We start from the raw sequence: 15,977 nt of genomic DNA, 5'->3' as shown, positions 1-15,977 counted from the left end.
ATCCACCTTATAGTCCATTCATCCAGCCCATACTTCTTTAACTTGCTGGCAAGAATACTGTGGGAGACCGTGTCAAAAGCTTTGCTAAAGTCAAGGAACAACACGTCCAATGCTTTCCCTTCATCCACAGAGCCAGTTATCTCGTCATAGAAGGCAATTAGATTAGTCAGGCATGACTTGCCCTTGGTGAATCCATGCTGACTGTTCCTGATCACTTTCCTCTCCTCTAAGTGCTTCAGAATTGATTCCTTGAGGACCTGCTCCATGATTTTTCCAGGGACAGAGGTGAGGCTGACTGGCCTGTAGTTCCCAGGATCCTCCTTCTTCCCTTTTTTAAAGATGGGCACTACATTAGCCTTTTTCCAGTCATCTGGGACCTCCCCGAATCGCCATGAGTTTTCAAAGATAATGGCCAATGGCTCTGCAATCACATCCGCCAACTCCTTTAGCACTCTCGGATGCAACGCATCCGGCCACATAGACTTGTGCTCGTCCAGCTTTTCTAAATAGTCCCGAACCACTTCTTTCTCCACAGAGGGCTGGTCACCTCCTCCCCATGCTGTGCTGCCCAGTGTAGTAGTCTGGGAGCTGACCTTGTTCGTGAAGACAGAGGCAAAAAAAGTATTGAGTACATTAGCTTTTTCCACATCCTCTGTCACGAGGCTGCCTCCCTCGTTCAGTAAGGGGCCCACGCTGTCCTTGACTTTCTTCTTGTTGTTAACATACCTGAAGAAACCCTTCTTTTTACTCTTAACATCTCTTGCTAGCTGCAACTCCAGGTGTGATTTGGCCTTCCTGATTTCACTCCTGCAAGCCCGAGCAATATTTTTATACTCATCCCTGGTCATTTGTCCAATCTTCCACTTCTTGTAAGCCTCTTTGTATTTAAGAGCAGCAAGGATTTCACTGTTAAGCCAAGCTGGTCGCCTGCCATATTTACTATTTTCTACACATCGGGATGGTTTGTCCCTGTAACCTCAATAAGGATTCTTTAAAATACAGCCAGCTCTCCTGGACTCCTTTCCCCCTCATGTTATTCTCCCAGCGGATCTTGCCCATCAGTTCTCTGAGGGAGTCAGTCTGCTTTTCTGAAGTCCAGGGTCTGTATTCTACTGCTCTCCTTTCTTCCTTGTGTTAGGATCTATGTTAGTTCATACTTGAGAAGTCTTTTCAGATAAGACCTGTTTTCCTAGTGTAATGTTTGTAGAAAGTGTGGATTGAGTATGCTACTACACTGTCCTTTCTTCTCTCCCCTCTAACATCCTTTTTTTGTAATTTTAAAATTAGTGACGCTCTTCTGTTCCTACTCTTCTTTGTTCGTGAGCATGACTTAGCGCACACTGGTGCACATGCGAGTAAAAGAAATGAAAACCTTTGATACGGTACTTTCTTTCTGCCTTTTTGCGCTAGCCTCTATGTAGCCTTGCCAGTAATGTTACACTGTGACTGAAGCAGTTGAAATGTAATTCTTTACAAACTTCTCAAACAGAGTAAATATGTTTGCTCATAATATTTTGCTACTTCTCAGGTGTGCAAGTATATTTTTGATACTTTTCATGATTTATAAAAGGAAACTCCATCCCTTTTGTCTTTGACCAATGGAGGGCTTAAAGTAATCACTAGAGCCCTGCAAATCCGTGGGTATCTCCTTTATATCCATGGGCCATTTCTGCGGATACCAGTGCTGATGCGGATACAAATTTTGTATCCACGCAGGGCTCTGACAGTAACGGTGGGTGGGCAGCTGTGAGGAACCGTGGCACGGATTCTTCACCTGCCCTGATTGGGGGGCGGGGGGGGGGGCGGGCAGGCGCGTTACCATGGTACTGCATATACTGGTACAAGTTGTAGCCAGAAATTTGCTCTGTTTTTTTTGGGGGGGGTGAGGATTAACAAAACCTACCTATCAAAGCAAGATCCTAAACACAATTACCAGCCACAGTTTATACATCAATTGATATAAAACAAGAAGTAAAGATTACTCTGCAAGTAAAATGTAAATATCAATTGTTTAGACTTTTGAATTCATAATTCTGCTTTTTTTAAAGTAGATACCTTTTCCATGAAATATGTTGCATAACCTCATGTAATAGTATTTAAAACTAACTTGAAATATTTCATTTTCATACAGGAAATGACAATGAGATGCACGAGAAAACTAAACAAGTGTAAGCTATCCATTTTTACTTCCCCCCTACTTACCCTTCCAGTTCCACTTTATGACACTAGGTCCCAAACTCCTATTTAGATGGGATGGCTGCTGATAATTACAGTGCAGTTTTGTTTTGTTTTGTTTTTAACGTAGCTGTGTGTATATCTAGGGGAGGCTTTAACTAGGTGCTTAAAAGATGAGAAATCTGGAAACTGATGTGGAGTATAGGGACAGTTACTTAATATGATATCACTGCAGCACCAAAACCATGTTTTAAATAAAATAATTTTTGGTCTTATACCTTAGTTCCTCCTGTGTTACTGATACATGAGATAGTCCAGTTTCTGCACTGGCTTGCTAATTGTGATTCTCCCTGGAGGTTGTGCATTCAGTATCTTGTGTCACTGTCTTCTGTCAGTTCTTCCTTAGTCTTCCTTGCCTTCTGTTTCCTCTCTCAAATATTCAATTAAGGGCTTGCTTACCATGTTTCCTATTTGTATTTGGGGGAAAAAACAAATGATACAGCTAGATCATAAGATAAGTCTTTTTATTACACTAGTATCTCAGGAGGATGTTAAACAGAAGCTCCTAAAATTAGACATTTTAAAATCAGCAGGCCTGGATAACTTGCTTCCGAGAGTTTTTAAAAAGCTGCCTGAATATCACACTAGACCATTAATAGTTGGTTTTCAGTAAGTCAGGAACACAAGGTATGTTGCAGAAGACTGGAAGAAAGCCAATGTTGTGTCAGTATTTAAAAAGAGTAAATGGGATGACCTGGGTAACTACAGGCTTGTCAGTCTGGCATTGATCCTGGGCAACGTAGTGGAGCAGCTGATATAAGACTTGATTAATACAGTATTAAAGGGGGGTAATTTAATTAAGGCCAATCAACATGGGTTTAAGGAAAACAGATCCTGTCAAACTAACTTGATATCTTTTGTTGATGAGATTACAAGTTTGGTTCAAAAAAGGTAAGTTTTGAGATAATATACGAACACTAGTGTAAGGCTTTAACTTGGTACCATATGCCAATTAGATTAAAAAACTAGAATGATATAAAATTAACATGCAGTGTAGATGTAGTGGTGTTGGTCCCCATATCTCTCTCACCAACAGAAGTTGGTCCAATAAAAGATATTAACTCACCCACCTTGTGTCTTTAATAAAATTAACATCGGCAAATTAAATAGATTAAAAGCTCCCTAACTGATAGCTCTCAAAATGTAATTGTAAATGGGGAATCCTCATCCATTGGGTGTGTTTCTAGGGGCGTCCTGAAGGGATGATCAGTTCTTGGCCCTGTGCTTTCTAATATTTTTATCAGTGAGCTGCAAGAAAACATATACTCATCACTGATAAAGTTTGCAGGTGACACACAAATGGGGGAGTGGTAAATAAAGAAGAGGACAATAAACTGGATCGCTTGGTAAACTGGGCACAAACACACAATATGTGCTTCAATATGTCTAAATATAAATATATACATCTTGGGACGCAGAGTGTAAGCCATACTTACAGGATAGGGGGCTCCATCCTGGGAAGTGGTGACTGAAAAAGATGTGGTGGTCATGGTGGAAATGAGCTCTCAGTGCAATGCTATGGCCAAAAGAGCAAATGTGATCCTTGGATACATAAAAAGTGGAATTTTGAGGAGTAGAGGTTATTTTATCACTTTATTTGGCATTGGTGCAACCACTGCTGGAATACCGTGTCCAGTTCTCGTGCCCACCGTGCAATAAGTATATTGATAAATTGGAGAGGGTTCAGAGAAGAGCCAGAAGAATGATTAAACAATTAGAAAACATGCCTTATAGGGATAGACTCAAGGAGCTCTATTTGGCTTAATAAAGAGAAGGTTAAGGGGTGACCTGATTAGTCTATAAGTACCTACACAGGGAGAAAATATTTAATGGTGGGCTCTTCAGTCTAGCAGAGAAAGATCTAACATGATCCAATGGCTGGAAGTTGGAACTAGACAGATTCAAGCTGGAATAAGGCATACATTTTTAGCAGCGCAAGTAGTTAACCGTTGGAACAATTTACCAAGGTTGTGACGGATTCTCCATCACTGACCACTTTTTTAATCAAGATAGGGTGTTTTTTAAAAAGCTCTGCTCTAGGAGTTACTTTAAGGAAGTTCTCTGGCCTGTGGGAGGAGTTCAGACTAAGTGATAACAATTGTCTCTTCTGGGCCTTGAAATCTATAAATCTTTGAAATGTTCGATTTGGTGTACGTCTAACATCCTAAGCTTGCTTTTTTTAGTATATTTCTAACATGTCCTGCTCTGTCAACTCTCTTACTCTCACATTTGTTAGCTGGTCTTTCCATTAAATGTGTAGTATCTTCTTCAGCCATCTGCGATGGGCAGCCTGCAGTCTCTGTTGTTATCCACTCTCATTGGCCAAGTCTCTTCTCCGTCTGTGCTCAGTACAATCACCTGATACACTCTGGTCTTTATTTTAGTGTGGAGACCCCTGTTTGACCAGATGTTTATCTTTCCAAAAGTAGTGTTTGCATTTCCTAATCTTGTTATGAATATTTTTATTGTAGCAGAGTTGGCGGTTTCTTGGGGAAAGCTAGTTTAGGACAGGGCATTGGTAAATACCGGCTTAAACTCAGTTTAAACCGGGAAACTGGGAAGAATAATTACATTTAGTATCCATCAGGTTCAGCAAGCATAGAAAGTTTGTATACATCCATTCAAACGGAAGAATAGGCTTGATCTATCTGCTACATTAATGTTGGATTTCTGCAACAGAATGCTGCGTGGCCAAATGGACCTGGACTGGTAGTCCACAACTCTGCGTGCTTCTGATTCCTTAATGCTTCAAGTCTGCAAATCTGCATTGTCACTTTTATATAATCCAATGTTTTTGACTTTTGTCTATATAATATTAAAAACTAAAATATGTCTCATGACATGTATAACTTGAGAAAATACTGTGCCAAAATGTATACAGATATTCTGATGTTTAGTGTAATTACATAGTTCACCTCTACCCTGATATAACGCGGCCCTCGGGAGCCAAAAAAGGTTAGCATTACCAATTAGGCAATAAATGAGAAGCACTTAATTTCAAGTGAAATGTTTGCGAAATAATAGACATCTCTCAGGGATGAGCATCAGAACTTTCTCCAAGTTTTCCCTTTTTATGTGGAAAGAAAGGATCAGTGTAATATCTCAAACATAAAAGATGTTGAGGATTCGTTTGGAATTTCTGTATGTTGGAGATCAGGTTGTATACTTAGGCTGGTAATACCACTGCCTCTTATGCTGGCTGGTATAGTCTCATTGCTTCCTTGTACTCCCCTATCTGTTTGCATCCATCTGTCGTCTCTTGTCTTATACTTAGATTGGAAGCTCTTCGGGACAGGAGTTGTCTTTTTTTGTTGTATTTTGGTACAGTGCCTAGCACAGTGGGGTTCCTGGCCCATGATTGGGGCTCCCAGGTGCTCTGCTAATAAAATAATTTTGATGTAGAATCTTCTGACACTGATCACTAAAAAGACAAAGAGGAAGGTTATTTCTGATGCCCAGCTTAGTCCTAGGTTTGGGGATATTTAAGAAGTATAACTTGGGGGCTTTGGTCACAATCCTTTTCCTGCAACCTTCGAGTGTAGAATTAACGTTACTCCTCCAAACAGGATACCACAGCCTGACACCCAGTTAAAGTAACAAAATGCAAAACAAGTGAAAAATGTTACCACATCATCTGTTAAACTCTAAATCTGATCAATTTCTGAGGGGCGCTTCACTAATATTTGTGGGAGTTTGTGTACCAGCAGGGCTAGGTTCTGAGCCAGAATTATTTCATCTCTCAGACATGCAGAAACTTATTTTTACTTGTTTTCAGTGCACCTAGTTTTTTCCAACATATTATGGAAAGTTCACACTATTTCTGTGAACTCATACAAATAAACAAAACAACCAACACTCTTCTATAAACAAACAGATAAAGTTACTTTCTCTGTTGCTTAAGTCTATGTGGGATGTCAGCTACAATGGCTTGGTCAGGGTTGGGTTGAACCAGTCTTATGTTACAGTCTCTCAATAAAAATATATTGAGGTACTTAAGGTTTTCCCCCCAAAATTTACACCACAGAGTGAACCATGCGTGGGAGTTTCAAGAAGCATACAAGATTGCTTCTTTACTTCCTGAGTGACTTTCAGTGTGTCCAGAGGACTTAACCCCACTCCTTATAATCTGGCAATTGTAGGAATGCAGGTAGTGGAATTGAGGTGCTCTTGAGCAAAGTTTGGGATTTGGGAGACCACTAGTTAGTGAGGCTGCTACTGCAGGTTGGACAGTAAGCAGAAGAGTCTCTTCTTTCTCCCACTTTTTTGATATATGGCATACTGAAGGCTGGGAATTCCTAGACAGGCCCACAAATTGTTCAAAGAATCTGGAGATGTAGAGCTGTTGAAAGCTATAATTCATTTAGAGCCTGATATAATTGTCATCGATGTCAGTGGGAGTCTTTCCATTCCCCTTTTTGGAAGGAAATTAAACCAGGCCTTTATATGGGATGAGTTTTCTATTGCACAGCCAAAAAGTGGGGTGGATGGGTGGGATGGTATTTGTGTGTGGTGGTTGATTTATTTTATTTTAGTGAACATTTCTATAAGAGGCCAGTTCTTCCTTTAGATAGGTCAGCCCAATGTGTTTCCAGGATCTTTGGGCATGTAGGGCTTGCTTGCATGACCTACTTCAAGACCATGGATATTTTTCTTTATTGGAGATCTCATGGTGAGATCATTAAAAGTGCTCTCACTTGACCCCATGGTAAACTTCTATTGATTCCAGTGAGGGCTTTTGAAAGTATTTCCTTTAGGACAAATTGGGATGGATTTGATTTAAATCACCAGGTGGAAAGCCTCGATTATCCTCAATTTTAATCAACTTTTTCATTTCTACTACAGTTATTTTGTAAAGAATGGTGCATTCTCATTGGTTGATAAAACCATTAAAACATGCTGATTTACAAGTAAATAGAGCCTTTACACACACCTTGTTGCTACCTGGGAGGTACATGTTAACTCTATACATTTATTTAGGCAATTATGTAGCTTAATATTTTCAGGTTCTTATTCATTGGACATTTTTACTGTGTTAGAAAATGGTGAATGTTGGGTGTAGCCATAGACTCAGTTCTCAAATTATGAATATTTATCAGAGCTCAGGTCGAGAGAAACTATTAAATAGGAGTATGAGACCATTTGGGTAGGCTCAGTGGATGATCCTGATGAGATCCATGATGGTGTCTCCTGGAGCCAGAGGCATGGTCCCAGTGCCTATGGTGACTTTGCCAGTCTCTTGCACCCAGTAGCACAGTTTTTCTGGGTCCCCCACAGGGTCAAGCCCTTAATACAGTACACGTCCTATTGTGCCATATTCATAAAGCTTGACCTCAAAAGCTGGGGGTTTATCCTATAGTTTTCTCTCTCTATGTAGAAAAGCAGCGTTTAACTTAGTTTTTGATAGAGGCTCATGGATTAAGCATATTTATTTTTTATTTAAATGTTTTAAGAGATTAAAATAAGTTTAGGCCTTAACATATTTTGTGTTAAATTTGGATTTAATTGTAAACAGGCTTATTTTTAAAAAGAAGAACTTATAATTTAAATAACAAAATCAAAAATCTGATTTTAAAATATCCAACTTTTTTAACTTTAAAAAATTTACTTTCATCCACCCAAGTGCAAATAAAATGTCATGAAAATAAATCAACTAGGCACAATATTAGAGATTTTAAGAGGTGTCAGTTCTTTTTCAAGTAAGGCATTGTGTGGGTCTTGTGCTGTAAAAGATTTCTGGATTGTTATGAGAAAAGAAAAACTTTGGCTCCAGCAATTCATGCTATGTTTGTATTTGTCGTTTCAGTAGGCTGTTGTCTCAGGTATATGCTGCTGTTGTAGAGGCTGTCCTTGCTGGTATTGCATGCTATGCCAAAACTTCCAGTGCAACCAAGGTAATTTAAAATGCCTGTCCTGTATCTTGTAGCAGCAGTTAGCTTGTTGGCATTGTCTTCAGAATGGTACACACATCTGGCTTTAAGGAATACCTTCTGAATAAAATTACAACATTTCTATTTTCCTTTTTGGCTTGCATATACATTACAGTAAAGTTCATATAGTCTTTAATTTTGCCTAAACTGGGTTATTTGACATCAATAGCAAGTTACTTTTCATTGGGATGGTGGCCTCCAGCAGGAGTCTCTGAAATGTCCATTTTAATTAGTGCTGTTTCAAAGTTTTACACCTACAAGAGGTGTCTGACCTTGTGAAGTTTGGTAGTAATCTGGGCACTCAGTAGTCTGGCTCAACTGTGGTATTGTGCCCCTACTGCCCGGGGTATGGTTTCTGTTCAGCATCTGCACGCGCATCTTGTTAACGGGAATTCTGTACGCATATTTATTTATTTATTTATTTATTTGCAGGCAAAAGAAACCGCAGAAGAAATTCTTATGTCTATGCTTGATTCCTTTCATCTAACACAATTTAAAACTGCATTACGGTATTTAGATATTTATTAGCTTTTCTGCTCATATTGTCTTAACTCGGTTGTTTTCTTTGGGGAAAAGTTTCATTTAAAACATTTCTTGTTTTAAATTTGATTACTAAATTTAAGATTTAAATTGAATTGGTAGAATAATAATTTTTTTCTTCCTCTCCACAGTCTCCTAGCCACTTGAAAGTTATTTTAGCCTTAAAACTGTGATCAATTTCTTTGCATGTAGTTTAGCATGTAAAAATGATATGATTCAAGCATTATCTACATTTACAGCAGTGTGTAGGGTACAGACACTGCATGCCCAGCTAGGACAGGTATAAAAAGCAGTATACGGGGAGGCACAGCTTAACAGAGTAGAGCATAGCGCCTTCCACGTCTGAACCCTAGGGAGTATAGATAGCTCTCTACATGCCCAAACAGTGCCTCCCATGTCTATGCCGCTATTTTTAACAGCGCAGTGTCCTGCAGTTTCTCCCCTGCTGGAGTCTTTTTCCACCACAAGGAAAGACTCTAGGAACAGAGAGAGGCTGCCGGAGTCTTTCCCCAATCCCTTCCTCCTGCCAGAGCCTTTCACTTCCACACGTAGCTACACATCCCCTACACGCCACTGCAAGTATAGACAAGCATAGTCATTAGCAGACCTCTAGGAATAAAAAAAAAACAGTTTAACTGGATACACTCTCTTTTTTGTACACAGCTCCAAAATAGCTTTTCAGATTCAAGCTGTGAATAATCATGGAAGGTCAGTATTATCTTATGTTTCATATGGGAAATAAGTAATTTTAATGCTGGTCAGCAACGAAGTATTTTTAGCCTTCACAAAACACATTAGAGAAGACATTATGATCTTTAAGTTTGTTATAGCAAATGAGGGCAACCATTAAATGCCTTAGCATTTGTATACAGAGGCAGTTTAGTGGCTTGTTATCCTTCTGTGTGTATTTATATTTTTATGGAATCTTAGTAGCATTTTAAAAACGAAACAGCTGGGTAGAGCATCTTTATTATCTCTGTTAATATATAGGAGCATCAGGCGCACATTAGGAGTTTTCATTTAAAAATAAATTTGTTTGAAGTAAGTTTTTTTTTGTTTTTTTTTGGTTTTTTTCTTCTGAAACTTATGGCATCTTACATTTTGCCATATTGTCTAAAACCAAATTTCACCTGCATTTTACCTGATTGACTAAAATGCCCTAGAGGTATAGGACACTTCTTTCAAGTAGAAATAGTTATTTTGGATTGGTATTGTAAACTCTCATTTAAATTATCTAGTCTTTAAATATTGAAATATTATTCTGTTTTAGAATTATTCCATTGGATAACGAGGATAGCCTGTACTTAGTTAAAACCGTAAGTAGAACTATTCCGTGCTGTGCAATAACTTCCAATGATGAGTATTTCTAAATGTAATAATAATCTGTACCGCAGTGAACTACTATATATAAATTTAAAGATCTCTTTATTAAAAAAAATCACTTAAGATCTCAAAAGATGTAGTAAGGGATTAGATAGACTTATTTTTGTAAGATTTTTGAGTTCAGTAAACTGTAACAAATCTCTGTCGTCTTTGGTAGATGGCTTTTGGATGCAAGAACTGGTTAGCTCCTGATGTGGTTTGGGAGCTTGGCCCAATAGATAGGGCAGGGAACTTGGCCTTGAGAGACCTGAATTTGATTCCATTGGCTGAACCAGAGTTCTTATCCTTGCTGTACTTGTGTGGTCTTGGGCAAGACACTTAAGTTCTTTGTTTTAATTTCACCGTATATAAATAGGGATGATATTTATCTCTTTGAAGAGTTTTAAGGTCTATGCATGAAACTTGTTTTATTAGTGCTAGTCTTTAAATGCTAAAATACTCTTTTATAACAAGAACCAATGGCTGGAAATTAAAGCCAGACTAATGAAAATTAGAAATAAGTTATACATTTTTAACAGTGATGGTTACTGACCATTGAACAGATGACCAAGGGAAGAGGTGGATTCTTCATCTTTGGTGCCTTCAAATCTAGAAAGTCACCCCATCTTGAAGATATACTTTAGCCAAACACAAGTTATTTGCCTCATTAGAGGTAACTGGGTGAAATTTAATGGCCTGTGTTATACAATGGTCAGAGTACATGATCCAGTGGTCTCTTCTGGCTTTAAATCTGCATATCAGTGTTTCCCAGAGTGAGGCTTTTTTCAGCATTGGAGATGAAAGAAAATGGGGCATGATTCCTGCACTCGCCAGCCCCACTACAAACGGAAGACACGGGGGAGTAAGTGCAAAAAAGGGTAGACTTTTAAAATCTGAATGCAAACAAATGGAGCAAAGAAAACAAGATAAGGAAAGTAGAACAAACAAAAGAACAGGGCTGGAAGAAAACAAAAAAGTAGCAAGGTGTAGGTTAGGGTACAAGGGAACCTAGGTCTTAAAAAGGTTGGAAATTACTTAGCATGAATCTTGTTTTTAAAAAAATGCAAATATTTTTGGCATTTAGGACCATCTTTGGGTGAGAGCCTTTGCAGTAATTTATTTCTTCTTCAGTCTCTGCACATTCACACTTGTGGGATTGCACATCCTGGTGATGAACTAGTTAGTTGCGAGGGTGTGTGATCCCACAAGCATGAATGTACAGAGACAACTGGCAAGTAATCTCTGTCTTGATGATCTAAGTATTAAAGAACAGTAACAACCAAGATTTTCAAAAGATGCAGTAGTAACACTGAAGTCCAGATTCCTTACTTAATGTGAACATATGTCAGCAGTGGCAACTTAAATCTTGGGTCTGTTTTTTCTCTTTTCCTGCAAAACTGAAAATTCAGCTATAGTGTGTACAGTTATGTATGAACTGCTTCCCCTGCACGGCTGGCTGTCTTGAGCTGCTCCTCCTCCCTCCTTTTTTCCCCAGGCAATGGGTTGGAGAGCTTTCCTGGAGAAACATGGGGAATTTGAGAGAGAAGCTATGAAGCTCTGGCTTCAGAATTAAAGTATTTACATAGCAGGAGTTCCACAACTCAGACCCTGTGAACCTTCTACTCCAACCTAGTTCACAAGTGTGGTGCTCATCTTATTTTAAAGAATTCCCAAACAAAAACTCTGTTAACTTGTAGTTAAAATTTAAGTACATTTTGAAGCAACACACAAGCTTACAAATCACTCAAGAAACCCAAATGCTAAAAAATATTGAAATCACAAGCTAAGGTAACACAAACAGTTGTTATGCTTTTTATTGATACATGCATAAACTGGAGACTTATTTGTGCTTATTCTGTACTTTAGGTATAGAAGTTTTAATTTAATTATTTTTCTTGGTTTTAAGTTCATTTTTTATACCGTTTGATGAGAGACTGATAACACTAGGAAAAAACAGCTTCCTGTAGAGTCAGTTTAGTATTTTATCATGTGACTAATTTGGCTGCTCTTCAATTGATGTAGTCCTTGTTTATCCCTTGGTTCTAAAGTCTCTTAGCTGTCAGCTTTTGTGCCTCTGTTTTTCCATACCTGCATAAATAGGGCCCATGTGTTGAGGCTTGGTATAATATTTTACGGGATGAGACATTTCATTGTTCCTTCTTCATAGGTGCTTTATTTGATAAACAGGGTAGTAGTGTTAAGTTGGATCTAAAGAGACGTTTTCTCTTGAGCAATAATCTCACTAAAATGTTCCAGTAAAACAAATGTGAACTCTGTTAATAGAACTGAACAGTTCTTGTTCATTTCCACTGTAATCTAACATAGTTTTTAGGTTAGTTCTGGTTAGTTTATACCTGGGATTAAGAATTAGGTAGTATGTTTAGAAGTGAGGAGGGGTACCAAGATTACATTGGCAGAGTGAAGCTGTTTGAGACACAATTCAGGTTTGAGCTGTGAGATTTGAGAGATTGATTTGAGGCCACACATTCTTGTTACATTTGTTAAAATCACTGGTTTCTCCATTTCCATTTCTGTGTGGAAGTAGAATATTTCATGCAGCTGAAATTTGAACTCTGTTTTAATTCTAACAACGTTTTAGATAAAAATTGAAAAATTATAAAAGGCGCTCCTACCTCTCCTCCCTTCCCCCCTCCCCATTTGCTACAGGCGGCTATGACAATATATGACATTCCAGATTTGCTAGGAGGAAGGGGATGCTTGGGATCTGTTGTCTTCTCAGAATCATTTCTGGCATCACAGATCTTTATAAAGGAAAAAGGTAACTGTTTCAAGCTCTTTCATGCACATTACTATCTCTTAATGTTGTTTTTATCAATTCATAATGTAATTAAATGGAGTAGTAAAATAACTTCTTGCATATTATCACTGCTATTTTGAAGATTTTAGTAAGTAAAGACCTAACTAAAATGTTTAATTTGCTAGTAATCTAAGGAATCCAGTTGTTTAATTTTAATGGACAAGATTGCATTAATTTTTTCTCTGCAGCTAATCTAAGGGACTCGTTTGTTTCCGCTCTCAGCTTCATGGGATTGCTAGACAGAAGACTCTCATGCATAGTTGCCTTCTCAACTTTTCAGTCTTATTGAATATTCACTTGTTCTTGTATTATAAAAAAGGACAAATAGAAGCACCAGATTTACCTTCTCTATACCTTTCTTTATTTCATATATAGTTTTCTCACCCTGTAATACTTATTTCAAAGCTAGAAACGAGTAAATGAAAATTAAAAATGAAGTGGATGCAACTTCTATTTGTTTTTTAGAACAGTCTTGATTTAAAATACAGGATAGTAGGTAACCTTCAACCAACTTCAAACCCCACTAGATATTTTCCACAGTGCCAGAGTGAAAAAAGCCAAAGGCTTTGGTAACAAAGTCATTTGTGTTAAGAATTCCTATAGCATAAGATAGAAAATTTCCTCAAGACATTGGGTTCTAACCAAGTGGATCATCTTTTTTTTGCAACATGAGGAGGGTTTTATCTGATTCTTGTGGATTGCTAACTCTTTTTTAAAAAATAAGACAAAACAGCAACAACAACAAAACCCTAATACCAATATTACGTATGCTGAAGTGTTCTGTTTAATCTTGGTCAGGACTGTTTTTTCCCAAAGCTAGGCTCCATTTTTCCTTGCTTTCCCAGCTCCACAAGAGGAGAAAGGGGGGGAAAGGTAAAACATGTTCAGCTCAGGCAGTAGTGGGAGTCAGAGAGAGAAAATAAACAGCTGAAGGGTTGAGGGACATTGGCAAAAAGGGAAAGGCAAATAAGAATCCTGGAGGGGAATGAGGACTGTTAATGTGCTCTGCAGGATTTCTGATGGATGGGTGATAGTACTGAAAAGGCTGGGAACCTTGTCATATAAGGAACACCGATCGATTGTTCAGAGAATCAGTAGTTTATAAGTAAACTAATAGCAACTTGAAATCCTCATAGCTGGTAGTGGAGACTAATAGGAAAATAAGGTGGTTTGATAAGGTATGTAAATAGTTCAGAAGGAATAATACTTCTGTTTTATTTTTGACATTTGCTTTCCGACAGATGGCAGTATTAATACAGAAACCAGCTACATCATTCTTACTGCAGCTATCCCAAGATATGTTTCTTGGCTGGTTAGTATAGTGCAACTTAAGTATTTCATACCCTGTAAGTTTTTTGTAAATGCATTCCACCAGAAGAAAAAATAGGTAAATATAAACATATAAAGTATGTGTGAATACTCTAACTCCATTTATTGGTAAGTAACATTCCTTTTAAAGAATCTGAAAATGGCTTATGCTGAAAGTATTTAGTCATTCCATCAATCTTAAATGTACATGTAAGTAACTTCTGTATGGTTTATCCAAGCTGACAAGTCTGATTTTTGAGAAGTGAATTAATTGTTGGGCATCTTATAGCACTTGGATAGCTAATGTGACTTGTTGTCAGTGTAGAACTGCTCCTACAAAATTGGAGGTCTGAGGCCAGATTCTCAGTTTGCGTAGTTCCTGTGAAGTCAGTGGAGCCATGCTGATTTACATCAGCTGAGGATCTGATCCCTGGGAGAGAGTCTACTAAAAATTGTCTGAGGAAGGATTCTCCTTTCTCCAGCCCTTTTATGCCACTTTGGCCTTTAGAGGCTGCTTTAACTGGAGCAGTCCCTTGGATGTCAAAGTTATGCCGTGTTTTGGCCCCCACAGCAGCACAGAATTGGAAAGGTGCAAAGGTTGCTTAAAGCACAGAATCTGGACCCCCACCTTTGAATATCATTAGTCACCCAATGCTGTTACTAAAGCTGTATAAAGGGCATTTGTTTCCCATGACTGTTGAGCAGCATTTTTGTTCTTAAAGCAAGTTTAAAATCAGATGGATCATTCACTGTGAATATAAGTGGAAAATGCAATTTGGTTTTGCCTGCAGGTTGAAGATAATGAAGTGAAACTGTCTGAAAAGGCACAGCAAATAGTGAAGGTATGTAATGATATACTGCTTAAACTAACTGCTAATTCAAGGTAAACTTATTTAGTCAAAACATAAAGGTGATGCTTTCAAGATCTGATCACAAATAACTAGGGCTGTCAAGCAATTAAAAAAATGAATCTCGATTATTCGCACTGTTAAACAATAATATAATACCATTTATTTAAATATTTTTGGATGTTTTCTACATTTTCAAATATATTGATTTCAATTACAATGCAGAATACAAAGTGTACAATGCTCACTTTATATTTATTATTACAAGTGTTTGCACTGTAAAAAGAGAAAAATAGTATTTTTCAGTTCACCTAATGCAATCTCTTTATCATGAAAGTTGAATATGCAAATATAGAATTATGTACAAAAATACTGCATTCAAAAATAAAACCATCTAAAATTTTAGAGCTTGCAAGTCCACTCAGTCCTACTTCTTGTTCAGCCAATCGCTTAGACAAACAAATTTGTTTACATTTGCAGGAGATAATGCTGCCTGCTTCTTGTTTACATTGTCACCTGATAGTGAGAACAGGCATTCTCATGGCACTGTTGTAGCTGGCGTTATAAGATGTTTACATGCCAGATGTTCATGCTTCAACCACCATTCCAGGGGACGTGTTTCCATGCTGATGACGGGTTCTGCTCGAAAACCATCCAAAGCAGTGCAGACAGACACATGTTCATTTTCATTATCTGAGTCAGATGCCACCAGCAAAAGGTTGATTTTCTTTTTTGGTGGTTCGGGTTCTATAGTTTCTGCATTGGAGTGTTGCTCTTTTAAGACTTCTGAAAACATGCTCCACACCTCGTCCCTCTCAGATTTTGGAAGGCACTTCAGATTCTTAAACCTTGGGTCGAGTGCTGTAGCTATCTTTAGAAATCTCACATTGGTACCTTTTTTGCGTTTTGTCAAATCTGCAGTGAAATTGTTCTTAAAAC

At 38.0% G+C, this 15,977-nt stretch overlaps 1 protein-coding gene across 2 annotated transcripts in view; it reads left to right on the top strand.

Annotated features, from left to right (window-relative positions):
* The window catches only part of DNAAF9 (dynein axonemal assembly factor 9), a 97,138-nt gene that overhangs the window by 24,579 nt on the left and 56,582 nt on the right, over positions 1-15,977 (top strand). For both annotated transcript variants that reach the window (XM_074951938.1, XM_074951937.1), the window contains exons 9-16: positions 2,132-2,168; positions 8,039-8,126; positions 8,595-8,671; positions 9,366-9,410; positions 9,973-10,018; positions 12,732-12,843; positions 14,124-14,194; positions 14,982-15,032. In XM_074951938.1, the coding sequence (XP_074808039.1) occupies positions 2,132-2,168; positions 8,039-8,126; positions 8,595-8,671; positions 9,366-9,410; positions 9,973-10,018; positions 12,732-12,843; positions 14,124-14,194; positions 14,982-15,032 (527 nt within the window). The remainder of the gene's footprint in view (positions 1-2,131; positions 2,169-8,038; positions 8,127-8,594; positions 8,672-9,365; positions 9,411-9,972; positions 10,019-12,731; positions 12,844-14,123; positions 14,195-14,981; positions 15,033-15,977) is intronic.

This window comes from Natator depressus, chromosome 4 (genome assembly GCF_965152275.1).
Source record: "Natator depressus isolate rNatDep1 chromosome 4, rNatDep2.hap1, whole genome shotgun sequence".
Classification (NCBI taxonomy): Eukaryota; Metazoa; Chordata; order Testudines; family Cheloniidae; genus Natator; species Natator depressus.
The sequence above is the reverse complement of the archived record's forward strand: the minus strand, read 5'-3'. Positions and strand labels throughout refer to the sequence as shown.